Source organism: Scomber scombrus, chromosome 22 (assembly GCF_963691925.1).
Source record: "Scomber scombrus chromosome 22, fScoSco1.1, whole genome shotgun sequence".
In the NCBI taxonomy this organism is placed as follows: Eukaryota; Metazoa; Chordata; class Actinopteri; order Scombriformes; family Scombridae; genus Scomber; species Scomber scombrus.
Window position 1 is genome coordinate 13,310,998 of NC_084991.1, and position 27,767 is coordinate 13,338,764.

General features: G+C 37.7%; 1 protein-coding gene across 1 annotated transcript; it reads left to right on the forward strand.

Annotated features, from left to right (window-relative positions):
• Positions 1–328: 328 nt before the first annotated feature.
• On the forward strand, positions 329–27,319 carry prkcq (protein kinase C, theta). The gene is made up of 18 exons (XM_062443309.1): positions 329–390; positions 7,433–7,824; positions 12,768–12,967; positions 14,236–14,296; positions 16,546–16,726; positions 16,808–16,839; positions 16,950–17,035; positions 17,534–17,663; positions 19,020–19,129; positions 19,622–19,757; positions 19,866–20,026; positions 20,760–20,933; positions 21,027–21,118; positions 21,930–21,992; positions 22,125–22,263; positions 23,726–23,914; positions 24,639–24,767; positions 26,266–27,319. The coding sequence occupies exons 2-18, from the start codon at positions 7,707–7,709 to the stop codon at positions 26,422–26,424; spliced, it is 2,160 nt and encodes a 719-aa protein (XP_062299293.1). The 5' UTR covers positions 329–390; positions 7,433–7,706; the 3' UTR covers positions 26,425–27,319.
• Positions 27,320–27,767: the final 448 nt, after the last annotated feature.

Consider the following 27,767-nt stretch of genomic DNA (forward strand, 5'->3'; position numbering starts at 1 on the left):
GTAAATATGTTGTTAACAAAACACGTTTTATTAATTGGCAGGGGGGGATTATCTTCTTAATTAAGGAAGCATGGGAGCGAAATAAGCTTTTAAAAATGCAACTCACAATGTTAATGCTCAACACCTCCTTTCAATATCACATGTAGCTTGAGTGCCATGTGGAGGAGAAAAAAAAAGAAATATAGAATTTTTTTAATTCAGTGCACAACTTGAGTAGTTCATGTTGGGCTCTGCTTGCAAAATATAATATTCCGATATTCCGACATTCATGAACGCCTCATAGTTTCACGGTTAAATGCACTGACTCCGCTCCCTGCGGTCTGTCACACAAATGTTCAGATGGAGACAAGCTTCAGTCCTCGGGCGATGAACTGCAGTTTCCTTCACCAGGTTTGTACACTTGTTTTTTCTTTTCTTTTCTAGGTGGGGGGGGCTATCAAATGAGAACTCTTAACTTTTATCTCTTATGTTCACACTTTCTGTAACTAAACTTAACACCTTTCACATGTGATCAAAGTGATGCTGACATAAAAGTGTGACACATGTGTGCGTGTCTTTGACGTGTGCAAGTAGCCTTTTATGTATTTTAAGTTGTTTATGTTTGGGTTTGTAAGGCTACTGTTTTATAGCTTTATAGTCATGATGACTGGTTTTTAATGAGTTGATCCAGTTAAAGCATTAATAATAATTAAAAACACACAGTAAGTGCTAAGTGATCATAGTGTGTAGTAGTGCAAGGACACAGCTTACACATTCAAATCCCACATTTAAGTGAAAGCAGCAACACAACAATGCACAATTCTGCATTTGTAATCAAAATCATGCTTAAAATATTAATAGCAAAATGCACTTAAAGTATGAGAAGTAGGGGTGCTCACTATGCAGCAGAATGGGCTGTCTCTGTGTGTGAGTGTGTGTGTGTATGTGTTATTTTATAAGAGTACATTAATGGATTATCATCACTGATGCATTAACACTTTAATGTAGTAGCTAGTTCAAGGAAAGGATTTGTGTATGTGGTAAGTACAATAAATTTCACAATAATCTTATGAAATGTATTTACGTAACAAGGCCAGCAACTTAATCTACGGATCATTTTCATATCAATGGTAAAAAAATGCATGTTGTAATTTCTTTAAAGAGCATGTCGACGTCTTCAGATGTCTCGTTTTGTCTGATCGACTTTCCAAAATCCAAAGAAATTCAGTTTATTATCATTTAAGAAACAGAAAACTTCAAACGCTAACATTAGAGAAGCTGCAACCAACAAATATTTGGCTTTTCTGCTTAAAAAATGACATTTAAATAACTTTAAAGTATAGCTGTCCAAGAAATATTGTGGATTTAAACATATAATATGTCCATCTAAGTTATAGTAGAGTATAAGTATAAAGTAGCATAAATGGAAATACTAGTACTTCTCAATGCAGTAGTTGATTACATGCACCGCCGCCCACAAATAAACACAACCTGTTGTTATAGAAACAATCACATCTAATCACATATGTACCAAATTTGAGGTGAATTACCCTTTTTCACTGCCTTACACTTGTTCCTCTTTTCATTCTTTTTTTTTTGGGGGGGGTCACATCTTTGTTTACTACGATCTGTCTTTGAATGAGTGACCACTTCAGGTTCACTTTGAGTGCTTTGGCTTTTGTCAAAGCCACAGCTGTAGTCAAAGGCTTCTGTCACACACATGGACCTCCTGTCAATAACAACAAAGATACCCCCTTCATCTTTTGGCTACTTCAAAAAGCTCACACACACACACACACACACATACACACACACACACACACACACTGGGCTTTGATGGTGCTTGGGTGCAGAGAGTCAGGTGGGAGGCTCGTTTGACTTTACCCTTCCTCATGAAAGGTTTGTCAAAGGTCTCAGGCGTTGGCACACTGGTATGTGACCTTCCTGTATCTCCACATGTGTGTGTGGGTGTGTGTGTATATTTGTGGTGGGGTTGGGGTGGCATTTGAGTGCCCAAGGGTGGTTGCAGTACAGTGAATCCACCGCCTCAGATGGCACCCTGATGCCTGCACACATAAAAACATAAAGTCTATTTATTCCTTCTGTCGGCTGCAGTTGGAAAAAAGATAGACGCCTACCACAGGAGCCAAAAACAGAGATTGGAGAGACTGAAGAATGAAAAAATGATTACGAAAGCTTGTGTTTACCACCTTACGTGTGGTAAAGAGCTTAGGACTTCATCAGCGGCTTTAATTACAGTTTTACAGAGTTTGAGCTGCTGTTTATTACAACAGCAATATAAAGATTAGCAGCTCGTTTTAACAATGAGCCCCGTGTGTTAGTCGTGTCTAAATCCACTTACACCTAGTGTATGCTTACAGTATGAGGAAGAAAGAGGGCATAGACTGTGTAATCCCATTAGGACGTCACCGTGGGCCAGATACTTATCATTACATCAGTTCAAAAGTTGTACAACATTTGTTTGTTTTTTTCCCCTTTCAGTATTTTTTCAAGTATTTTGCAACCTGTAAAACTTCATATGACCTTTTCTGTTGTAATGTTAATTTAATGTTACCTGCCAGCTAGTAAATTTATTAAAGAATAGTTAAATTATTGGATTGTACTTAATAGGTTAATTGCTGAGGTCTGGGGAGCAACATTGGCATGGCTCGACAATTAGTTGATTAGGTGATTGACAGAAACATACTATTTTGATAATCAGTCCATTGTTTGAATCATTTTTTATGACAAAAAGTCACAATTCTGTAATTTCAGTTCCTCAAATGTGAATATTTAAACTGAATATTTTTGGTTGTGGACTGTTGGTCAGGGAAGAAAACATTTGAGGATGTTTTTGGACATTTTATAGACTAAACGACACATTGGTGTATGACCGATAATGAAAATAATCATTAGTCACAGCCTTAAACATTACTACAATAAAGTCAGACAGGGTACGAAACATGAGAGGCTGAAAACAAACAGAACAGTAAAATCTTTACCCACACTGTCTTTTGGAAACATTACTCACAATATGATATAACTTTGACCTGCCGTGGTTACAGTAGCTGCTTTATTTAGGTTTTTACCTCCAAATAAAAGTGGTTTATAACATCTTACTAAACTGTTGGTTTGTTTACTAAGCTGTATGATATAAGGAGGACAGCTTCTGGGTTTTTTTACCTGTGTGACTTTTGAGCAACATAACAGTTTCTACATTAGTCAGCCGCGACAGCATATGAAATTATCCATAAGAAGATTAGGTTTAGGGTTAGGGTTTAGTGTATCCAATCATTTCTAAACCTCAGTTTCTATCTTTTATATTTAAGTTAAGGCTTAAGTAACGTGTCAGACTGTGTGCTCCCACCTTTGCAAAACATATGATCGAGCAAAAAGTCAGAATGGGAAGTGTTTTCTTTAAGGTACAATCTGTGAGTTACAGGTCATTTAATGCAGAAACTAGACAACAACTAAGTTATAAAGTTATTAAAGCCACTGGAAACCCAAAATCAACAATAACTTTCTAACTTTGTAATTTAGTGTCTTAACTATATAATAGTAAGCATCTTAAAAGTTTCTTCGTTTCAATCCAAATTTGAAATATTGTACGTTTTTGTAAACTTTCCCGATACTGGGTTTGAACTGGGCGTGATTATGTTCGGACATTTATTATAAAAAATTACATCATAAATTCCACAAACCAATCATAAATGATGTGACGTGCAGCGGTAAGCGTGCTGTCTCACTTCTTGGTTGTGTCATTGGTAGCGTTTCTGCATTTAGTCAATTTTACTATATTCTTAATTACTGCGGCTAATTACCCACTGTACATTTAAATTACTACTCTAAGACTTTCACGCTATAATCACACACTTGCTCACACACTTTTCAAACCTGCTGGTTACTTATGTTTAGCAGTTACCGATGGCTTCCCTCTCACTCCCCTGCTCGAGTGCATATTTAGCTATAAATAAATGCAGTATAGTTAGCATGTTGGAAGTGAGACTCAGTGAGATTGAGGCGCAACTCCTCAGCTACAGTATTCAGCCAACACCCAGTATCCGGTGATGATTATCAATTAAAACGTGATCAGCCACACCTACACAGTCTTGAAATATGGTCTAAACAGCCAAAATGAGCCTTTTTTTTAAGCTAGTTATGAATATTTATTTTCACTCTGGAGTTTTGTGAATGCTTAATTAGACATTCAACTTTGATATAACATGCAGTTTTACTACTTCAAGCCAAATTTCAAGAGGTTTAATGTTTTTGATGATTTTAATGGTATGTGTGTGTGAATGTGTGTCTATTTAGCGCTGAGTATGTATATATTAGATGCTTTTTACCATTACATAGTCAATTTCAGTAGCACTGTATCTGAAATCTCTTCCTCATCACAGCGACTAACCTGAATACTGTCAGGCTTTGGCACTCTTTTTGCATCTCTCTGCCCACCTTTTCAAAGAGCAGCCTTGTTATGTGTTTGGTAGTGTGTTTTTCAATCTCTTGTGAGAAACAGTCCCACCTGTGAAGCTTCAAAATGAAAAAAAAAAGAAAGAAAAAAAAACACCCAGAGAGAGAGAGAGAGAGAGAGAGAGAGAGAGAGAGAGAGAGAGAGAGAGAGAGAGAGAGAGAGAGAGGAAGTGTGGTTTCATCGTCGTGACTGAGGCACAGGAAGTTTTACTCCTGCATCGACCCAGCAATTGTATACCAGGTTCAAACTGCAGAAGAGGCTGCAGATCTGCACATTTGAGACGTATGAATATGTGTTGGTAGGAGGAGTGTGTGTGTGATGTGATGTGATGTGTGTGTTGGTTTAAGATTGTGCACAATTATATTCTGAAGATGAGATTGATGATATTTAAATTGAATATATGAACAGACATTTATATGTAGACAAAAAAGTGGTAACTACATATCACAATATGAATATTAAGTTTAGTATTCAATTTAAAGAAACTATGAATCCCATGATATTTGTTTATTTAAATGGGACATTATTTAGTTGGTAATGGAAAAATCTACAAAGCAAAACAGCAAACAGCAAAAATAACAACAAAAACCAGATTATAGCAGTGTCCCACTTGTAAACCACGTGCAACATGTTTATGATGTTGTGGCTATTGGTATGTACAACATTACCAAATGATACTACTAACATGCTAACAGACAGACACACAAAAAAAGCTTGATTTTTAAAAAAAATGTGATGCATCACACATCAAAAATAGAGGAGCTACTCACAGCTGGAAAAAGCTAATAAGCTGTGAGAGGTTACGCAGCAGCTCTGGCAACAGCTCATAAAACAAAACAAAAGAGGAACCCAGAAGTTGGAAGTAACTACGTCAGTTTATTCCAGTACTATGCTGGGCAGCATTACTTTGGTACTCAACCTAATTTATGCTTAAACTCCACACTTCAGACAGAAATAAGGTATTTTTTTACATTAATCTAGTAAAAGTATGTATGATTTCATTTGTAGATTACACCTGCAAAAATAATAAGCACATAAAATATTGTTGAAGTTTAAACTACCTAACAGCATAATAACAAACAGTAATCAGACCTGAATACAAGTCTCCATACATCACATATCATATATACATTTATGCTCCTTCATTCAGGCCCATTTATGTCCCCACATACAGTATATATACACACATACCTATCCATGGTGTAGCACCTACAGCATTAAAATACTTACAAGTTAACACATTTTAACTTAATATTACTATACTTTTTATTTTAATAGACTTTCCTTATGAATCTACATTAACACACTCAATCTAGGGGTAACGTCAAGTTAAATCACTTATTTGCAACATGGTCCCCAATATATTAAAGGGGACATAACACGCTTTGTGTGATTTTCTCTTATTTTTATACTGTTATGATGTATGTTAAAAAAAAAAGCTCCAAAACTTCTCCTCCCTCCCTAAAAGTGCTTCAGCCTGCTCTTCTACCTCTTCTTTCTCCTCATGATGATGTCAGATTATTCACACATGTCTTTGTTGCTAAATAAGGTTGTAAAAAGGTTGTTCCTTGAGTTGAGTATCGCCTGGAACATGTAAAAAAAAAGAAGAGAGAAATCCAACAACTGGTGTTTATTTATTAAGCCTCCAGGGCTGTTGGAAGTCTGTTAAGGGGCGGAATTCAGAAGCTGACCAATCAAAACAGAGTGGGCTCATCAGGAGGGGGGCCTTAAAGTGACAGGAGCTTAAAACGGCCTGTTAAAAGACTGAGGCTGAACTGAGGGACTGCTTAAGGAGCCAGTATAAGATAAAGGAGTTTTTAAACCTAAAACATGCAATCAATAAATTGTTTAAGACAAAATTACAGACCAACACAGAAAGAAATATCAGTGTTGAAACATCTAAATACATCAACACCACACATCTAATGAAGTCTTTACTATAATTTCATAAATAACCTTTCACTGTGTAATCTATATAAGCACTGACTGACCTCTGAAAGTAGGTCAGGATAAGAAAAGACACTTCTGGCTGCATGAAAGGGAGACATTTTCATCATATGTACTTTCACTTCTCATACTTTAAGGGCTGTAAAATACCTCAAGTTCACGTTTACTGTCATCTGTATAGGGACCACTAGAATTCGTATACCTCATGACTCTCAATCAAAGAACAAGTATCTGACAAGAAGCATCTCTGGGGCAAGAAATGTTGTCTGAAATATCTCCTACTGTCTGTGTTTTCTATGTCTGTCTCTCCACATGACACCACTGACTCAGGGTCAGTAAGGTTTACAGTAAAGAAGGTGACTCGTGCCAGTTTCTGACAACGACAATGACCATGATGAGTTGTGCGGACTCGGGCACATGCGGTCGCATATTCCTGATCTGCGTTTAGTATTTCAGCTCTATTAATAGTCAACCCTCGAGCCACTGGGACTCTCTCTCTTTCACATACACACACACATACACACACACACACATGCACAAACGCACGCACAGCTCTCCAGCAGGCCTCAAATATCACATTGACTGTCACTAAGTTGAAGACTCTGCAATCAGAAATGCAGCAGTAGAAGCAGCAGTTTCTTTTTGTGGTTGATCACATAAAGCGAGTTGAAGAGATTTTTTTAGATTGTTTTGTTTTTACAAGGTGCTCAAAGCTGACAGCTGGTGTTTACAAGTCCTTAAAAGGTATGGATGGTTTTATTTTAGTTGTGCTGAGGTTCAGAGTATCCTTCTGTCCCCACAAAATAGATACTTTGATCCAATTTTTCTTTGTCCAAGGACTCCATACGGGGAGATGTTCTGTTGTTTGATTTAGTTTTAAACCCTGCTTTGACAGCCAGCTGGAACACAAAGAGTTTTGAGCTTGCAGGGAAACTCGCTTCTCAGCCCGCTCTTGTGGTTATGGTGTCACGGGCGATGAAATACATCTCTCTCTCCCTTCTTCGTCTCTGTCTCTGTCTCTTCCTCTCACAGGTTGTTTAAAGCGTCAAGGGTGGAAAACTGCAAGCCTCCAGGTTGCCAGCCCATCTTTCCTCTGGAGGAAAAAGGGCAGTCGGCGTGTACTGCGGTGGAGGAAAGAACGTGCTGGTAGTGGTGGTGGTGACAGTGACAGTGACAGCAGCGCTATCTCAAGAATCTGAGAAATCTCATCTTGTGGATCTACGTCACAAAGAGGCATCATCAAGAGTCTTTCTGGATTTTGTTTGGATATCTGCGCCGGGGCTCGGAGAGTTGAAAGCCTGCAGCCATGTCGCCTTTCCTGAGGATCGGTTTCTCCCAATTTGAGATTGATCCCGGTTTGGCCTACCATGAAGAGGTGCTGAACCCGTACTGTGCCGTCCACATGAAGGAGGCCATCGACACAGGTTAGTGAAGGCTTGGGTTGGTTAGATTAGTGTTTTACTGATTAGGGTTGCAACTAATGCTCATCAGTCTATTGATAATTCTTCCTAGAAAATATCAGAAAATAGTTAAAATGCCCATCAGGGTTTCCTACAGCCCAAGGTGTCGTCTGTGAATGTCGATAAAGAACAACAGATCCTCAAATTTAAGAAGATGGAACCACTGAACATCTGGTGTTTTCTCTTTCCAACTGACCTTAACGATTAATCAATCAGAATTGTTGGCGATTAACTTTCTGTTGGTCGACTCATCCTTTAATTGATCAATTGTTTCCCCACAACCAATGATACCACTAGAGTTAAACCAGCCTTTGTTGGCCTCTCACAATCACATGTGGTTAGGGTGTTGTTGATTACTTGTTTCCAAAACATCTTTAATGCTGAAATGATCAAGACAGTGCTCTGTCCTAAAATGAATGATATACAACATAGTGTACTTCAGCTACTTTACATCAACCCATATGTTGATGAAGATGTTTTTTGTGAATATTTGTGGTATGTCCTGGTTTGAACTATTCAACAATGAATGAATGAAAACAAATCAGCAACTATTTTGATAATCAGTCATTTGAGTCACCTTTCAAGCAAGAATGCCAAACATTCATTGGTCTTGGTTTCTTTGTTTTATATGATAGTAAACCTAATTTTTGGGGTTTTTTTTAGACTATTGGTAAGACAAAAAAGCTATTTGAATATGACACTTTGGGCTCTGGGAATTCTGATAGTCTCATTTTTATAATCAGTTGTTGGAGAAAATAATCAATAGCTGCGTTCTGAATAATGAATAATGTTTCATGTGGCAATACGGTCAACTTCTAACACCTTAGAGTCTTTGGGAATCAAAATATACAAATGTTAAAACAAGTAATCCTACTACTTTTTAATACCTTTGACATACTGGTAACTCAACTGCAATTCAGTCTAAAATCCAGTTCATGGAAACTTTTATATCTGTTCTTGTGAGAAACTCATGATCACTGGGTCTTTCCTACAATCAAGAAATTCTTCAGTCATCCAGGAAATGATGCATTGTGCGTTCAGGAAAGCAACCAGGAATAAATATAGAAATGTAGAAGTAGTATCTTTATTTTTGGAGTGTGTTTGACAGTAGGTTAGAGGGACAAATGCATGTACAACAGAGGTTTCATTGTATGTGCTACACTTCTCTGCTTTAAATGCTTTGTTACAGAATCAGCTATTTTCACTTTCGTTTTTAAGACAACCTCAATGCTGGCAGTTGTATTGTTGTAGTAAGTAACTGTTCAAATTGATTGACTGGCTCTATTTAATGTATCTAATGACCATTTGATAATCTGAAGTGTAGCCTTCACACAGCTGGACTAGTAGGCGTTGATGAACTCATTATAGCATTTGTGAGTGTTTCCATTATATGCAGGTTTTTTTTAATAAGCCTCAAAATAGTTCTGTTTTTAAGTTCATGCATTGCGGTTGTTGATTCACGTCCAACGTCACTATTTTGGGCAACTTCCCAGAGCGATAAAGGACTCACACCAGATATCTATGCTCTGCATCTGGCTATGTTTAACCACTGGGTGAATATGAGGGCAGGATAGAGCTAAAAACAGTGCTACTGCGGGGGAAAGAGGAGGGTTCAGATGTTTCTTTTCCTCTTCTGTAAACCACCAGACCAGTGCTATGAGGGGGCTGAATGTGTTTCTATGTCACTTAGTTTCATTGCACTTTACCTTTGTTAAAAATCTTTTTCAAGCATTTCTCAAGACCTATATTGTACAATTCATCAGTTCTGGAAGTTGATATGTCCACATTGAAACTGTTTTGATACATAAATGCCTTAAACATCTCCAAAAATGTAGCATTTTTAAGTTAAAAATTACTTATTTTTCATCTATTTCTCCATAATAGTACACAATTCTTCATCACATAAGATAAGCTTTGGTGGTTCCAGCGTTTATGATGGATACGATTCTCAGTGGCATCGCGCTGAGCTTGTGAAATTAAGATCTGATGAAGAGGAACTCTCAAGCTAGTTAAAACAATTTTAATATATATATTAAAAAAAGGAAAAGATAGCTCCCACTAGGCACTTTGGCGCAGAGGGGCTGATTTCGTCTTCAAAGGAAAAGCTGTTTAACAAGGCTTCCATTACTCCATTACATTTATTTGAAGTAGTCTACAAAGTTGAGCGTTCCGGCTCTTTTAGGGTTGGATTTTTTTTCTTACTCTGCCAAGCTCAAGTCATATACAGAACTGCAGCATTAAAGGGCCAGTGTCATTTCAGCTTCATGGTTTTGTTTTTAAACAGTGTGGGCATAAAGGCATCAAACTTGAAGGAAGGCCAAGTAAACTTACTTCCAGTGCAAATCATATTTATTTTCTCTATTTCTCTAAATCAATAAAATAATATATAAAATATAGAGCATTTCACTGTGGGAATGTGAGTATAAAGTAGTGTACAAGCCATGAACTTGTAGCCATTTGAGCAATTATTCATTCCAATATGAAATTTATGAGGGCATTATATAATGTAAATATTTACACACTCAACATTTGGGCACTGAAATGAAACTGTAGAGGGTAAATATAATGCTTTACATAGTAAATATAAAAGGCCCTTTTTTTGTAAAATTTTGTTATGTAGCTACATTTAGAGCATTTAGGTCTAGAGCTACACTTATGAATTGGCTCGGGCAATATTTCAGATGATATTTGCTAAGTGCAGAAACCTGTGTTTATGTTGGACAATAAGAAACAAGAAATCTCAGTTCAGAAATATCAAAGATTGTAAACAGATTTTTATAAACACTGGGTAAAATGTAACACTTAGTACATCCTTTGTTGCTATATCATATCATTATAGATAATTTTTCAAACTCATAAATATTGTTATCGACTGCAAAAATGTCAAAAACATCGACTGATATGTGCTAATTGACAACTGTTAGCTGGTTGGAAAATAACTATAGTCATTAAACGTAGTGATGGATGGATGTGGATGTAAATTGTTAATTGTACAGATTGTACCTGATTGTTCTAAGTAGACGTATAGTAATAATGTAGATTGATATATATCCGAGATTGTGATGAAAGACATTATGAAAATGAACTTCGACTAGAAACAGCTACAGGAGCTTCAGTACTGACCTAAAATGACATCTGAGAGACAAATACTTAGCTTGCTACAGATGAGTTAGGTCGAGCCAAACCAAACAAAAATCAGCTTACATGCTACATACAGAATATCAGACTGAATTGAAACAAAATGACATTTCAATCGGATTATCAGACCACTGTAACACAAACCTGTACATGAGCCTGTGAGCTAAAAGTTACTACTGATTTGTTTATGACTGCTTGTTTCCTTTTTTTTGGTTTTGTTCTGGTAATATGGAGATATGTCCTCTTATATATCCTCCAGTTTTGCAGTCAAACAGTGAGCCGCTCTTGGTTAACTTCCACTTTTATAATTGTATTCAAATGAGACAAAAAGTATGCTGAGTAAAGGTTTTTCAACTCAGATGCTCGTGACAGGCTAGCTATCTGTTCAGTGACCGCAGACCATGATTATATGTCTGTGCTTTCATCTAAACTGGTGTAAAACTGCAATAACTAACTAAAATATATTCACTGAACATTTATAACACCTTTAGTATACAAAAAAGGAAATGTAAGCTCCCTCAAAAAGCAATGACGACTCACAGCATTGAGGTCTAAATGCCACGTTGGTACTTTTTCACAGAATAACACAGGAACTCAGAGAGCTCACCAAAAACCAAAAAACATAGCACCTCTAGCTCTGCACAACGCAGCTTGGAAATGGCTTAACAAACTGCACAGTCTGATGCAGCCTGTGCATTCTGGGGAGAAAGACATATTTTTCTCTCTGTGTGCTTTAATCGGCACATACAGCAGCTGGCAGGGTCGATGGACAGGCAGGCGATGAGCCCATGATGGAGAAGATCACTCTGGGAGTAAAAAGCTTAGTGGGCTTTATTGTTGAAGCAGCAGGATGGCATGTGGCTGTTATGTAAGTGGATATATGGGATGTTATTGCAGAGAAAAATAAGCAGATGTCAATTATGAAAGCCAGGGAAGGGTTGTTGTTCTTTTTCTGAGAATGTGATGCGATCGAAAAATCGGTCAACACTGTAAGATGATAATCATAAAGATCTGCTAGCCAGGTTGTCAATATTGAGTCTGTATAGTCAACATCCTGCAGTGAACACTGAATGTATTAATAACAACAGAGGAGAAAAATATCTAACACTTGACCATGAACGTGGTGTAAGATTAACATACTTTCACCGAGAGGGGTCAAGTCATATCAGCTTCAAATGACAGCTCAAGGCTGTTAAAAAGCATCTAATCCCCTGCGAGTGATATACTATACATTCATCCTATTTGACCAGATTAATACCCAGTGTCGGTTTTCATCACAGGCAGGAAATCTTCCCCATTATCCGATTGTTATTAATCAGGATAAGGTGGATATCCACTCTATATTTGTGTTGGTGTCATACAATCTCATGAAAACAGCAAAACAAACAATATGATAGTCCTACTCTTAATACAATCATCCTAGCCAGGATTAAGCATATTTCTCTTGTATAGATGAACAGATCATGAACATATGGTTTCATTATTTTTTACAATAACCTACCATAAGTGTCTTCTATAAGTAAAAAAATGATCCAGGTAAAAATGCAAACAGTGGTTTTGATTTGCATCTTATCACTATTTATACCCCAACAGACACAATAACGATATCTAATTTGCTGACGCACAGGATTTCTAGGTATTGAAGTGAAAGTCAAAGTGAAAATTGCCCACTGATGGTTTAGTTTCATCTCTGTCTGTAAACAGCCTGCCAGTACACAAGTATATTTTCTCATTGTTTCCTCTGGGTGTTTTTTTTAATCTCTCTCCAGAGAAAGGCCAAGTCTACAAGCAGAAGAAGCCCACCATGTACCCGCCGTGGAGCACCACGTTCGACGCCCATGTCCACCGTGGTCGTATCATGCACGTGATGGTGAAGGACCGGACGGCAGAGCTGAAGTCTGAAGCCACGGTGGCTCTGGACACGCTAGCAACGCGCTGCAAGAAGGAGAACGGCAAGCTGGAGATCTGGGTAAGTGCAGTGCAGACAGGCTGTTTGAATACTCTGGTGATATCCAGATGGTCTGACTCACTTTTAGGTTAAAATGTTTGAAGTAGTAATCCTCCTCAAATCAAAAAAGCAGCACTTTCCCTATTTTTGATGCTGAGAATCATCACCTGCAGCCAGAAAATTCACTCTAATGTAGACCAGATACGAGTCTTTATCAGTGTAGACCAGTGAATTTGTATCCAATTATCACAACAGTATTAGTCATATAATGCAACTGTGAAATAATTACTACATAATCATGAAAAACAAAGTTTGTTATGATGAGATTACCAAATAATTATTTGTGATTGAAGTATAATTTTGTGGGATTACAAGAAATTTACATTGGCTACGTAAAGATCAGTAACAACACAAGTCATAAAAGACCTTCATACTCATGGTCTTTGGGATCAAATTGGATGTTTTAAATGAAAAATATGGCACTCTTGTTAGTTTACAAGATACAGACATCATTAAAAAAAAAAAAAAACCTTCTGTTTTCATCTTGAAGTGCACAAAAATGCCTCATTTGCATATTAAAATTAAGAATTAGGGCGTCCTGGTAACCCACGTAGGAGTTTAAAGGACCAGACCATGCACGGAAACTTTATTGCAAGTAATTCTCTCTATATATATACCCTCTAATTTCCTGTTTTCTCTTTTTTGTATGCCATTTGATAGAGGCAACAATGCCCTAAAAAGCAACTAACCTGATCTAAAAACCACAAATGTGTAAATATATTCTAATGGCAGGATGCCCACAGTCCCTCCTACAGAACTTTCAGATCTCTACGCCTTTTTTCTTTCCACCTGAATTATATCTACATTATAAACAGGTCATCGCTGCTCATGCTGTTTAAGCTGTTCTTCTTTCATATATTTCAGTTTGTTTTTTTTCTCTCTAGAAAGTTTTGGATCTGTTTCATGCAGATTTTCTCTCCTACCAAACTACCAAACAAATGAAGGGGATGTTTCAACCAAATCAAACACATTCTGGGACTGAATATCCTCCCTAGTCTGGTCTGGTTATGAGCCAGACAGTCTGCCGCTCTCAGTGCAGCCAAACAATATGATGTGCATCACCTCTCCGTTTTACACTTCATGCATCATCACCATTTGGAATCCACATCCTTCTCTTTTCTGTCTTACTGTTTTTGTTTGGTTTTTAAATGAGGTTCCCATTAATTTATGTCCTAATATATTGCTTTTGTTCCTGTTTTCTTTCGTCCATCTGCTTAAATTTGACTCAGCTGGACCTGAAGCCACAGGGACGCCTGCTGATGGAGGCCAGATATTATCTGGAGAAAAGTGGTGAGTGGTTTAAACCTTCGTAACCCAACCTGCTGCCAGTTTTAGTTTCAGAAATTCACAACATGCTATACTGTTACACAGCGGGCTTCACAGTTATCAAGCACATCAAGTTCTTTGTGAAAATCTCTCCCAAAGTACATAAATTGCACTGACAAAAATTGTAAAAATGAAAATCAGAGATAACAATTTGTTATGTTTTTAAGACTATTCACAAATGTATTCATCTTATCATTTACATTTCTGTATCTCCAGAAGATTATTTATCTAACAAATCCTGTTTTATTTATTCTAAACTAAAATATGTTGCTGCCAAAATGAGAAATTGCATCACTTAATATGCACCATAGCGTATTCTATGACGAAAGTTGTCTAAAACGGCCAGTTTAAAAAGGTTTTTTGCAATATACTTTATGAACATTAAATCACTATTATGTTAGGGAAAGTCATGACAAAGTACTATAAGTATAGCCACTTTTAGTCATGTCTTCTTCAATTGAACTGCTTTTAAATGCTCTTCTGGCTTGTAATGTGGGATTTTTTTTTTTTTTAATCTCTGGGGTAGAAAAGGTCAAATATTGCATAAAGACGCTGAGTACAATTATAAAATACTTGCCATAATTAGTTTCCATCCCAGACTGTTGGCTCAGTCTTTCAAAATCCTGTTTTGCTGCCACCTTTGTTTGCTTTAATGAGTTTTAATCTTCCTGACCTAATTATGTTTTCTTCAACTAAAAATAGGAGATTTGACCCTCTGCCCCCCTGCTGATGCTTAAGTGCTGCAAGTGGATATTTGTGGGTATTGTGTTAGATCCCTTTCACTGGTGCTTTCCTGGCATTAACACCGTGCCAAAGGCCTGAGATGTCACAGAGAACTAATATCTAGAAGCCTTCTCATGTTTCTATAAATACACCTGGCAAATAGGAAATCACTGCTCAGAACAACAGGTGGCACAGCGGCTGGTGCAACTTCCTCCATGACACACTTACAAACACATATACATACATTATATACTGTACATGAAAAGCTTTCCAATACACAATTCATTTCTCATTTTAAGTGAGCAGGCAAATACTCAGCACTACACACACACACCTTTAAAGGAATGGCTTAACATTTTGGGAAATGTACTTGTTTGCCTTCTTTTCAATTGTTAAATGAGAGGACTTGTATCTGTTTTATGTCTGTGCGTGTGAATGTGCAGCTGAATTCAAATTTGTGGTGTTAGGTTCCGTTATTTGTGTGTTTGTGCTCTGCAGCGATCCAAACCAAAAAGAGTGCTCAGTGACTGTGCAGTATCTGGCAAATCTAGAAGTGTTAACATGTGGATCAACTTCTGTATCTCAATAAACAACTTTAACATATAACAATCTATAAAAACCACAAACTGTAATTTGCATTTCCTGTACGGGTTAAACAAATGAGTTACAACGTATTAATTAGTGAGCTCTAGAGGTAGTGGTTGGCCTGTTTTTTAAGCCGTTTGCACCTGTCGCCAGTCTTAATGCTGAATCAGGCTAAACTTGTCCTGACTCCTGCTCTGTATTTAAAGCACTAACATAAGATTGATATTGATCTTCTCATCTCACTAGCCAGAAAAAAGCAAATGTGTATTCCTCAAAATGTTCCTGTTAGTATAATTTAATGCAGATGTTACCAATTGGTCAATCAACAAAAAGGAACTTATTTTTGGGCTTTTATTAGACAGTAGCTGACAAAGAGGCCGACAGGAAACAGGGAGAGAGAGAGTGAGAGAAGGGAATGACCTGCAGCAAAGCTCCATTGCTGGAGTTGAACTGGGGACGCTGTGATTATGTGGCATGCACTGTAACCACTCGGCTACCAGTACTCCAACAAAAAGAACCTTACCATTAAAAAAAAAAAAAAAATTAAAGTTAGAGTTGCATTTTCTCACAGTTGAAGTATTTCCACAGTACGCTGGAGCCAGTGATTTACTGGTAACGCATGGATTTACTCATCATTTCATGATTAATTACGTTTGTTTTTAAAACAAAATGCAAAATGCAAAGCTTGTAAACCTAAGTGCATCTTTAAAAGAAACAAGTGTTCAATTCCTGCTAGCTGAGATGTATCACTTTCATCAAAATGAAACTACTAGACATACAAAGGGTGAGAAATCGAAACTGAGTGAAATTCAATCGATCTGCACAGTAATGAGTGATCAACTCTGTCCAAAAAAGCATCTTTTGCGTCGATTCTCCTTTTGGTTTAAAAGTTTAATATATTTCAGACGCCACCGGACAGACTGAGGGAGACCAAGAACCTGAACAGGAGAGGGAGGGTCTGTTCGCTCTCCATCAGCGACGCGGTGCCATCAAACAGGCCAAAGTTCATGTTGTCAAGTGTCATGAGTTCAGCGCCACATTCTTCCCTCAACCGACCTTCTGCTCCGTCTGCAAAGAGTTTGTCTGGTACGCAACCGACTGACATATTTTAAAAACCAAATTAGTCATTTGTTTCCAATTAGTCACCTGTTTTTTTCTCCTCTACAGGGGTCTTAACAAGCAGGGTTACCAGTGCAGACGTGAGTGTCAGACTATTTTCCATTGATAATGTGAACGGCCAAGTCTGAAACCATCATCCCCACCATTTTCCCGTCATTTGTCTCACACTGTCCTCTTTGTGTCTTTTCAGAGTGCAACGCTGCTATCCACAAAAAATGCATAGACAAAGTTATTGCCAAATGCACTGGTTCAGCCATCAATAGCAAAGAAACAATGGTAAGTTCTCATTGACTCACTGATTCACATAAACCTCTCTATGACAGGGCATAATTCTTTCACAGCAGAGTCAAATTCAGACGTTGCTGAAACAGTAAAGTATGTGTAACTTATGGTCATAATGCTTACTAATCAACTAGTCACCTCACACAAAAGTATCATTACTCCAAAATGTTCTTGTCTCATTTATTGCTTTTATCTTCTTGTTCTTGTTTCACTTCCTCCTCAGCCAGATCATGTGCTTGAAACCAATGCAGAATGTAAAACCTCATGTTGAAATAGTATAAAGTGCACACCTGACACCCACTGTTTGGATCCAGGAAGTGCTTTTACTACAGTTTTACTACAGAAGGGTTTCCTTGATAAGCTGTGTGATGTGTCCTGTGTGTGTGTGTGTGTGTGTGTGTGTGTGTGTGTGTGTGTGTGTGTGTGTGTGTGTGTGTGTGTGTGTGTGTGTGTGTGTGTGTGTGTGTGTGTGTGTGTGTGTGTGTGTTTCAGATCCACAAGGAACGTTTCAAGATCGACATGCCTCACAGGTTCAAAGTCTACAACTACAAAAGCCCCACCTTCTGTGAACACTGTGGGACTTTGCTATGGGGGTTAGCCAAGCAGGGGCTCAAATGTGAGGGTGAGAAGGGAAAGTTTTACAATTTCTGTGGTTTGAAGCGTCTTGTGGTTGGAAGAAATTCGCCTTGTGTTATGCAGTTTTACGCTTACACCTCGTAAAGACTAATTTTGTGTTAATGCAGCTGACGTAAGACATTTAAAGGGGATATACTGTAGCATGCTTTTTGAGATTTTCAGTTATTTTAATGTTGTTATGATATTTATATTACTATATTAAACATAGTCAAAATTCAACCTCCAAGTCAAAAGCCAGGGTTTCGGCCTGCTTTGGACACCACGTTTGCAAAGTTACCTCTAATTCCTCCACAAATAGCTGTTCCTGGTGTAGCCTTTGTTGCTTAGGTTGCTGATTTTGTCCAGTCACATATTTTGGATCAGATACAGGCTCGAACACATATGGATGTATTTGAGAAGTTTATATTTAAAGTAGAGAACAGGAAAAAGAGGTGAAATGCTACAAATACTGTTTATTTATGCAAGCCTCCCAAGCCACCAGAAGTCTATCGAGGGGCAGCTTCCCGGGGGAGCTAACCAATCAAGGGCTGCATAAAGGGCCAGTGCAAGATAAACAAGGAGGTTTTTTTTAACTGTAAATCATGCAAAGATATTCCAGTAGAGATACAGAACATGAATATAGACCTGGAAATGTGAATGTTATGTCCCCTGCGACTAGAATAAGCAACGTAGTCTAAAAGAAACTGTTGCCATGAGGGACAAGCTGTCTAAATGCTAGTATGGCTGAGCTTATGTGCAAAATAAAAATGAATACAGCAGATGGTTGCAGCCATGTAAAATCACTGGCTAAGAACTGCTACACATAACAAGTATAGTATCAGATATTTTAAATAGTAGTTAATCTACAACATGACATGATATACTACACCATGAAACAGCTGACACAGCTGCAGATATTGAGACATTTCCTGTTAGTGATCATATTTATTGCATGTGTTAGACCCTCTACCCAAAACAAACTGCAGCTGCCACAGCTGGAGGCAAATGCAGCATTCCACATCGAATGGATGAAATTTCCGATGCAAGCCCACACACTGACGCAGTCTATGGGTCTCATATAAAGTGTTTAGGTGTATGTTTCATTGCTGTTATGCACTCTATGTGATGATTACATGCAACAACACAAGGGAAAAATCTCTAAAAAACAATTAGTAACAGAAAGTAGTAAACAAGTAAGGCGTTGCAACAGCCAAATCGTTATCTTGCCTTATCTTGCATACACATATCTTAACATCCCGTTTTCAAAGCAGTGTTGTGTTATCATGTGTGAAAATATGTGGATGTACAGTCATTGTAAAAAATTTTCATGATAAACGGTGGTAATGATGTATTTTCCATGCAGAATGCAGCATGAATGTCCACCACAAATGCCAGAAGAAAGTAGCCAACCTCTGTGGGGTCAACCAAAAATTGATGGCTGAAGCTTTGGCCATCATCGAGAGCAAACAGCAGGTCAGACAATCAATGTTCTTTACAATTAAATTACTTAATGCTGTATATATCTTTGAGAAACGGATTTTGTGAAACCTTTTACCTTTGATAATGTATGATGGGAGTTTCTTTTCTTTATCAACCCTCACCTGAGCCTTAACTTACCTTGGACCTTTGGCAGTATGTACTTACCTTGAACATCATTTTAAATATCTCGATCATCTCTGAATCGAAGCACATACCCTTTATTATACCCTACGGAGTGTTTTGAATCAGTCTGTTTTGTATCAATTAAACATGTTTTACCTTTGAAGTGTGAGTATCCATTTCACTTTCAATCTAAATTTAAGATGGTTTTAAGGTGTTTGAGATCTGCTGTTCTCTACTGACTGATTTTGATTGTGTCAATTTTGTTTAAATGCTATTTTAGAGGCTTTTACACCTGGTTAAAAATGATGAGCCTGTAAAAAATTTGAACCCCAAAACCCATCATAGCATACCTTTTATCTTTAGGCCCGAAGCACCAGAGACAGTGAAATCATTGGTCGAGAAGGTCCAGTAGGCGTTGGCCAGCAAGGGGTGGTCCGAGCCCCGTCTGGGTTAATAATGGGTTTACCAGCAACAGCTACACCTGCACCTGCAAGTAAAGGTACACAACCCTTGAAATTTGTATTTTCAACAATCCAATCCTTTCTTATATGTCGTTTTTTTTTTTTCATCATGCATTTGCCTCCCATTCTTTTTGCCTCACTTGCAGATGTGCAAGGTATTTCATGGGACGGACCAACAGACGTTAGGTCGGTCACTGAATCGTTTGCAGAGGAAGAGCCTCTGTACGCGGTTCCGAGGAAGGAACCCAAATTTACCATTGATGACTTCACACTGCATAAGATGCTTGGGAAAGGCAGCTTTGGCAAGGTACTGGATTTAAGATTTTAAAAAAAGGCAAATCAGATAAACAGCAAAGCAGACAGCACAAAGAGTAAATACATCAAAAGAACAGTACAGAAATGTTGGCTTCACATAGTTCTTGCTGTACTGTATTCCTTGTTGTCAATCTTACGTTACAAAATGTACTTATAAATGTACAAACAGGAAACATAAATGCATGTTTGCCAATTCATAATAAGAGATGTATTGAGAAAATGTGCACCATTTGTCAACTTTTAAGATGGAAGAACAGTGACATAACACCACAAGGTTCCACATGAAGATAAAATCAGAAAGGTATCGGTTATGGGCAAGGGCAACAAAAAAAGAGATACAGCAGTCAAGAGAATGACTAGATATTTCCAGCATTAATACAAAATTACTTATAGTCACAATGTGTTTTTCATACTTGTAGTAAGTGTTCGAAAACACCTTTAGGAAAAGAGCTTTTTCCTTTAGTTTGTCATCAAAGCATGTTTTAGTCACTCTCACAAGCATGAGGCCACCAGCACATTGTGAGGCTTGTGGTCACACTTGTTTGTGCAGCCAGTTTCCACAGAAAACCTCCAACTTCACGTCATTTTCATGTCAGTGGTAGCAAGGGGTTTGCATGAGAAGCAGCATGAGAGGGGGGGGTTTAGAAAATGGGTGGGCAGCATGCAAAGAGAATATATAAGTACCAAATTGCAACGGTTTTTAGATATACTTGCTGTTTTTCCAGGTGTTTTTGGCCGAGTTGAAAAAGAGTGGGCAGTTTTTCGCAGTGAAGGCCCTGAAGAAGGACGTGGTTCTGATGGACGACGATGTCGAGTGTACCATGGTGGAGAGGAGGGTCCTCTCCTTGGCTTGGGAAAACCCCTTCCTCACGCACCTTTATTGCACCTTCCAGACCAAGGTTAAAACTGTATACACTGTAATACAAATCAGCAGTGTTCACTTAAACTCTCCTTAGCAAACTCCAATGAACTTTGTTCATTTTTGTGTCCAGGAGAATCTGTTCTTTGTCATGGAGTATCTGAACGGAGGCGATCTCATGTTTCACATCCAGACCTCCCACAAGTTTGACGTGCACAGATCCACGTACGTATATACACATTTTAGAAGAGGCAATGACTCTTATTTGTCAAACTATTGAATATAAGAATGCCATGCCAATAGTTAGGGCTCTAGTTTCATGGTAGTATGGGGTGGTGGAAAAACCAGGGGCAGTATGTGCATAGCTGGTGGTCAATGGTGGGGCTAATTTTAAAATTCAGCTGTTAAACTTCATCTGAGTTTAATATAACTTAATCTGCTAAATTTTAGCTCATCATTTATATCCATCAGCCTCCAGATAAACATAGTATTTATCTTAAGGAAAAGGTGCTCATTACGCCGTATAGCATCTAATTTCATTAAAGGGTTTATTCAACCCACTCCAATTCCATGTGCATAAAAACAAGCCTAAACATTAAATGTGTTATTGATTATGCTTAATATATTTTTAATGAAGGCATTTTATTCAGCAGCATGGCATCAAAAGTTTTAACGTACTTTAGATAAACTGTAGCTTTTTACTGTTAGAGTATAATAACAGTCACGAGTATCATGTGTTTTTCCTTTTTTGCTATTAAAGTCTGATGAGTCACCAAGTGAGCATCTTTGTTGACTCAGTTTCCATATCTGCAGTGGCTTCTGCTGCTCTGTTCTTCAATTTTAACTTCCAATACAAATAAAGAAAAGAAGATTATTTGAGTAACTAAGCAATCCACTTTCCTCCTGTCCTCGAAGTTACTCCCCGGTGGGAGACAATCGGTGGAGATGAAGGCGATAAACAAGCAGGAGGAAAGAAGTCAGTAACATTCATCCATTCAATTCATTTTATTCTCTTCCTCTTTGTGTCTTCCTGCAGCTTTTATGCAGCTGAGATCATCTGTGGGCTTCAGTTTCTGCACTCCAAAGGCATCATTTACAGGTACGAGTCGCAGCCTGAATGAGACACGGGGGTTGAATTGATGATAAACAAAGAAACACCCATTTGCCAAACTGGAAACAGCTTTTCTCTCTTTCCTCTCTTTCTTGTGTTTGTCTTCCTGTTCCTCTGTAGGGATCTGAAGCTGGATAATGTGCTGTTGGACTCCGAGGGCCATATAAAGATAGCAGATTTTGGCATGTGTAAGGAGAACATGCAGCTCGACTTGCGGACCTCCACTTTCTGTGGGACACCTGACTACATCGCCCCTGAGGTGACCTGCACATTATAATTGAAACAGACATTTTTATTTATACAACATTGTAGACTAAAGGATAAATCAACACAAAATCAAACAGGGTAGAAACATGCTGCTGCACTAATGTCTATGGCCGCAAAACAGTGATGTCACAGCAGCTATTTTACCTTTGACAGGTGACGGAAAACACCTGGTGTATGAGCTACAAAACCGTTTTGTTGTTAGGGCCATATGATAGATACCTGCGGCATAAAGAAAACACTTCCCCGAGTAGCTCACTTACACATTTAACAGGTTTATCATGTTTAACTCAAGTTATAGCCTTAGGAAAGTTCCATGTAATAACTCTGCACAATAGACCTTTTTGTTATGTCATGGTAGGAAAAAAACAGGTGTACATAATAACATGACTGTTGGCTACAGTGCCTAAGAAAGCCATGCCAATGAGACATCATGGAGAGTACACAGGACATAAAGAAATGTATTCATCATTCATTTTATTAATTACACCTGTATGCCCATCATGCCAAATATTCTGCTGTAGTAGAAGTATAACAGAGAATCCGTCCGATGTTATCGAATAAGCGGATCACGGTGCATCAAGAACATGTGTTGGACACTAATTAAATCGTTTTTAAAGTTTCTGTTCATTACTAACAAAGAAAGATAATTTCCGGTACAGCACTACAGTTTCACACCTGTATAAAGAGATACATAGATCAGACTATTTAGGAAAGGTGTATGTTTTCACGTCCTATAGATATCAACTACAAACTTACTACAAAGCCATCACATACACTTCTGAAATAAAACCAGGAACAGGTACCTTGTAAATGAAGGTAAAATCGAGGTGGGTGGCTCGATCACAGAATCCGAAAATTAACTTTAGCAAGACACTGAAACCCAAATTCCTCCTGACTGGCGTGTATGTTGGAGAAAAACAATGCAAGCCGCTGTGCACAAAAGTTAAATGGTTGTAATGTCCTTTAACATAATGCTACGTCGGCATTAATGTCACATGACTGTAGAGCTGAGGCTGACAGGAATTCAATACTTTGTTGTAGAAGTAGTTATAAATCACACTCCACAGAGCAGATGTTGAGATGTTTCAGTTTCAGACTTTTACCTTGGCACACTTTGACTTGTCAAAACAGGAAAAGGAAAAGGTGTGACTCATAACATTAACAATGGTTTCATTTCATTAATCGGCCCAGTCAGACACCTAAAGGAAGCACAGCCATCAATAATGCACCTGTGCTTTTCCTGCTTTGATGAGTCAAAATATCTGCTTTGTCTCAAACTTCCAGCCCTAAACTCAAGTTGCTCAAGATACCTTAAGGAAAGAAAAACCTACATGTTATTTTGCAAATTTCATTGAGAAAGCAGCGATTACAACCCGATTTATCTGAGTCAGATTTAGAAAACTCCTATAAAGACTGAATGTTTAACAGTATCCGTTTGTGTGTCTGTTTGTCAGATCCTTCTAGGTCAGAAGTACAACAGCTCGGTGGACTGGTGGTCGTTCGGCGTGCTGCTGTACGAGATGCTGATCGGTCAGTCTCCGTTCCACGGCCGAGACGAAGAGGAGCTGTTTCAGTCCATACGAACCGACAACCCCGTTTATCCCCGCTGGCTGACCAAAGATGCCAGAGACATCCTGATCAAGGTTGGTCGGTTACTGTGTTTAGTAGGGGTTTTAGAGGTACTAAACTGGTTAATTATTTCTCTAATTCAGTTTTTTGGGGGGGATAACCTAACTGGTCACTAAGTAAGTCTAATGATGAATATGTTTGAAGTTACAATGGAATTTCTGATTGTTAAATCAGAAATTCCATCAAGAAAATCAGCTATACGAAAAAAACTATGGAAGAGTTTTGTTCAATGTGATAATGTCCATAAATCAACACCATTTTGTATTATTTGAGGACTTTACATGCAATTAAGAAGTGTGTGTGTATATACAATTTCAACAGCTGTAATTTACACTGTACAACAAAACAGGGTACACTTTTAAGTATAGAATTTTTAAAATAATATGGCAATGTGGCATTTTAACTTCATGTCTGTATTTACTGTATATTTTCAGCTTTGAGCTACATCCCCTGTATGAAAGGTGCCTTATAAATATTTTTTACTAGTAATATTATTATTATTCAGAAACTCAAACATCAACTAAAACAAAAACCAAAGGAAAAGGTTGTTTGTTTTTTACCTGCTATACTTTATCGGCAGCTGTGCACTAAAAAATCCACTAACAATGGTGTCAAATTTCAAAAGAAACCAAGATTTTGCCGACCGATAAACACCAAAAGCCTGTTTATTGCTTGTAACTGGTGACTCTTAACACTTTGGTTAACTTTGGTTCTGGTGTCATTTTTTGTGTACTGCAGCTGTTTGTTAGAGAGCCTGAGGAACGACTAGGAGTGAAGGGAAACATCAGGCAGCACAGTTTCTTCAGCAGCACCGACTGGGAGGCCTTGGAACAACGGGAGGTGGCGCCGCCCTTCAGGCCAACCTTAGTGAGTACAGCAGGGTCTCAGACTAATCCAGACACATAAGACATACTCACACAAGACGTGCCTATCTTAAGTTTCATCCTAAGTGATTATGCAATCTACTTAAAAATATCTAAAAAAAATGTTATACTTGGTTAAAGGTGGAGAAGATGGAGTTAATGATTGATAAAAAAAAAACAAAAGAAAAACATGCATTAAAGTGTGACGGAGACAGACTGGAGGACCACCAACCTTTACAGGCCTCTGCTACACTAGAAAGACGAGGAAATAAATTATATCATGAAACTAATGTAAAGTATAAATGCTATTTGCAGTATTTAAAGTGGGAAGCAGCAAATTAAATACCATGAAAAACTCTTTTTATAATATGATCCTGCTGTGCCCTCTTCAAAAGGAATTACACTTGATAAAAACAATATGCTTCGTCTGCCACCTTAATAGATTTTTTCAATATTTGGATAGCAGGATCATACTAAATTGTGGATAACTGTTCTTGTGGAGGATAATAAGGAGTTGACAGTAGAAACAGGTCTAGAAAGGAGCTGGATAAGTGTGATGAAAAAGCAAACACACCATCCCAGCTCATACTGAGAGGTTTCTCTGAGATTCAAGTAAAGTAACTCAAACCATAACTGAAGTCGTTTGAAGTTACAAAAATGTTTTGTTTAGAAAGTGAAATATTCATTGAGTCATGTTCCAGTAAAACCAAAGTCACAATCTAAACACAGGTAAAGGTACTCTATTAATGTGTCATTTCATTACCCATTCTGCAAATTTTAACCAAAATCATCTGACTTGACTTATCGTGACAGTCGAGCCTTTCATCTAATTATGAACATGTGAAAATGGCAAGTTGACTTCTTGGTACTGCCATAAAATTATCTTCATGGTGGACGTGAAGAAGTGCAACAACACACCAACACTACATCTAAGGATTATTTTAGTATCAGTTGTCCTTTTGGGTCACAATTGACGCAGCGTGGTTTGACTGTTTGTAAGGCATACATAAATAATCACCCAATTCTGTGTTAGACCTTTTTGGCCAACTTCATTCCAACTTATTACCACAGGTTTTACACGTGTTCTTAGAAATTACAGTCAATATATAGTCAATAGGCCTCATTTAAATTAAACTATACCACTTTTTTGAGTAAATGCCTGTTGCCGTCAAAATTGATGGGAAGATAACAGTGTTACCCTTGCTCTTTTGTTTGGTCTATGAAATCTCAGAAAATGGTAAAAAAAATTCTCAAAGATATTTTGTCATAGAAGACAAAATAAACTAGAAAAAAAATGTAATTTAAGAGGCTGGACTCAGGAGTAAGCACTTAATTTCATAAAAATAAAAAACGTAATCACTCAAAATGATTGATTATAAAAAATACTTGGCTCTACAACACACAATCTGTAGGACAGTGTTTAAGTTTAACAGCTTATGAGACTTACAGATCAGTGTTGTGTTGCTTTAATAAGTTAAACATTTTCTACTCTATCCTCGCAGACGTCGCCCAGTGACTGCAGCAACTTCGACAAGGAGTTCATTAACGAGAAGCCGCGGCTGTCGTGTGCCGACCGGACGCTCATCAACAGCGTCGACCAGACGATGTTCAGAAACTTCTCTTTCGTTAACCCGGGAATGGCTCGCATCACTGTGCGCTGACCAGCTGACCGACAACCTACTACCTACAAAAAGACAAGCCGCTCAGTCACAACCAGCACTTAAACTGAACAAACTAACTGCAGAGACTTTAAACCGTGAATGTTGCAGCAAAACTCAACTGTATCTGATCATTTTAATAATAACCACTAAGGGAGGTGTCCTGGGTGAAACGCACATACTGTATAAAGTAAACTGAGATGGGATATTTGTTGCATGGATTTTCTGGATCTCTCCATTTTCAACTTATAAAGTAAGTAAAACACACACACAAAAAAATCAGCCAGATAACAAAACAACAAGAAAAAAACCTATAATTATAATGCCTCAGAGATTGCTATGTAGTAAGAGGCATAAACGTTTCTAATTTCGTGTAAAACATAATTCAGATAATTCTCTCAGTTGAAAAGTATGTAATTTTACTATAGAAATGTCCCCCTTTTCAGTATTCAACCCCCGTTAACTTGGCTTTGTGCTTTTCAGGATGTATTTGTGATAGAAAATGTGCTCGTAATGAATTTAATGGTGCCTCATAATACTTTATGAAGTTGATTTCTTCAAGTAAAGCAAACACTGGATTTACCTGAAGCCAAATTAGATGTTTTATTTTCCGCCTCTCTTATTCCACAGTATATTGAGTGTTTGGGTACAGATGTTAACAATGTATTTCTTTTAATGTAAATAACTGTAATCTGTTGATAATATTGCACTGTTTGAATAGATCTATTAATGTGTAGCAAAAGGCCAATTACAAGGTTTTTTTTTGTTTACGTGTGTTTTCTTACTGTACCTCAGGAGTTTTATTGAACATGTCATTTAGATCCGTGCATATTGTAAGTTTTATTGTTCTCTCCATTGTGAATCATGTACAATAAAATAAGTGTTTGGGTTTTTTTTACACAGTTGTCAATGTTTTTTTTCACAATAACACAAAACTTGAGTAGTATTAGTCACCAGGTATAATAAAAGAGTGAAAGTGGAGGCGTGGACCGACAACCGAACCATCTCCGTTTTTCCACTTGTTGCCATTTATGGTAGATTTTTCCAAAGCTAAAGAAATTTACTAAGAAAAGCAGAAAAATGTGTCAAACTGTTTCGTTATGTAAGCACAAAAAAAACAACTCAACTTTTTACAACTGTCAGCGCAATCATGAAACCAAACATCATGGTAAAACCTGCAAATGGGGGAAAATAAAAAAATAAACAGGTTTTCACATGTCTTAAAAAGGTACTTCATCAAATTAATGCAAGAATCCTGCAAACATTTTAATAATGACCAAACACAAATACAGATACTGTACTTTAGATATAACGGTGCTCTCCAAATATGAAAAGTCACTACAGTT

What these genes read in the sequence shown, in the direction of transcription:
- prkcq (XM_062443309.1), top strand. Translation starts at nt 7,707, where the DNA reads ATGTCGCCTTTCCTGAGGATCGGTTTCTCCCAATTTGAGATTGATCCC. An exon ending in GAAGGAGGCCATCGACACAG is followed by an intron (nt 7,825 to 12,767) that starts GTTAGTGAAGGC and finishes ATCTCTCTCCAG; the next exon opens with AGAAAGGCCAAGTCTACAAG. An exon ending in ATATTATCTGGAGAAAAGTG is followed by an intron (nt 14,297 to 16,545) that starts GTGAGTGGTTTA and finishes AATATATTTCAG; the next exon opens with ACGCCACCGGACAGACTGAG.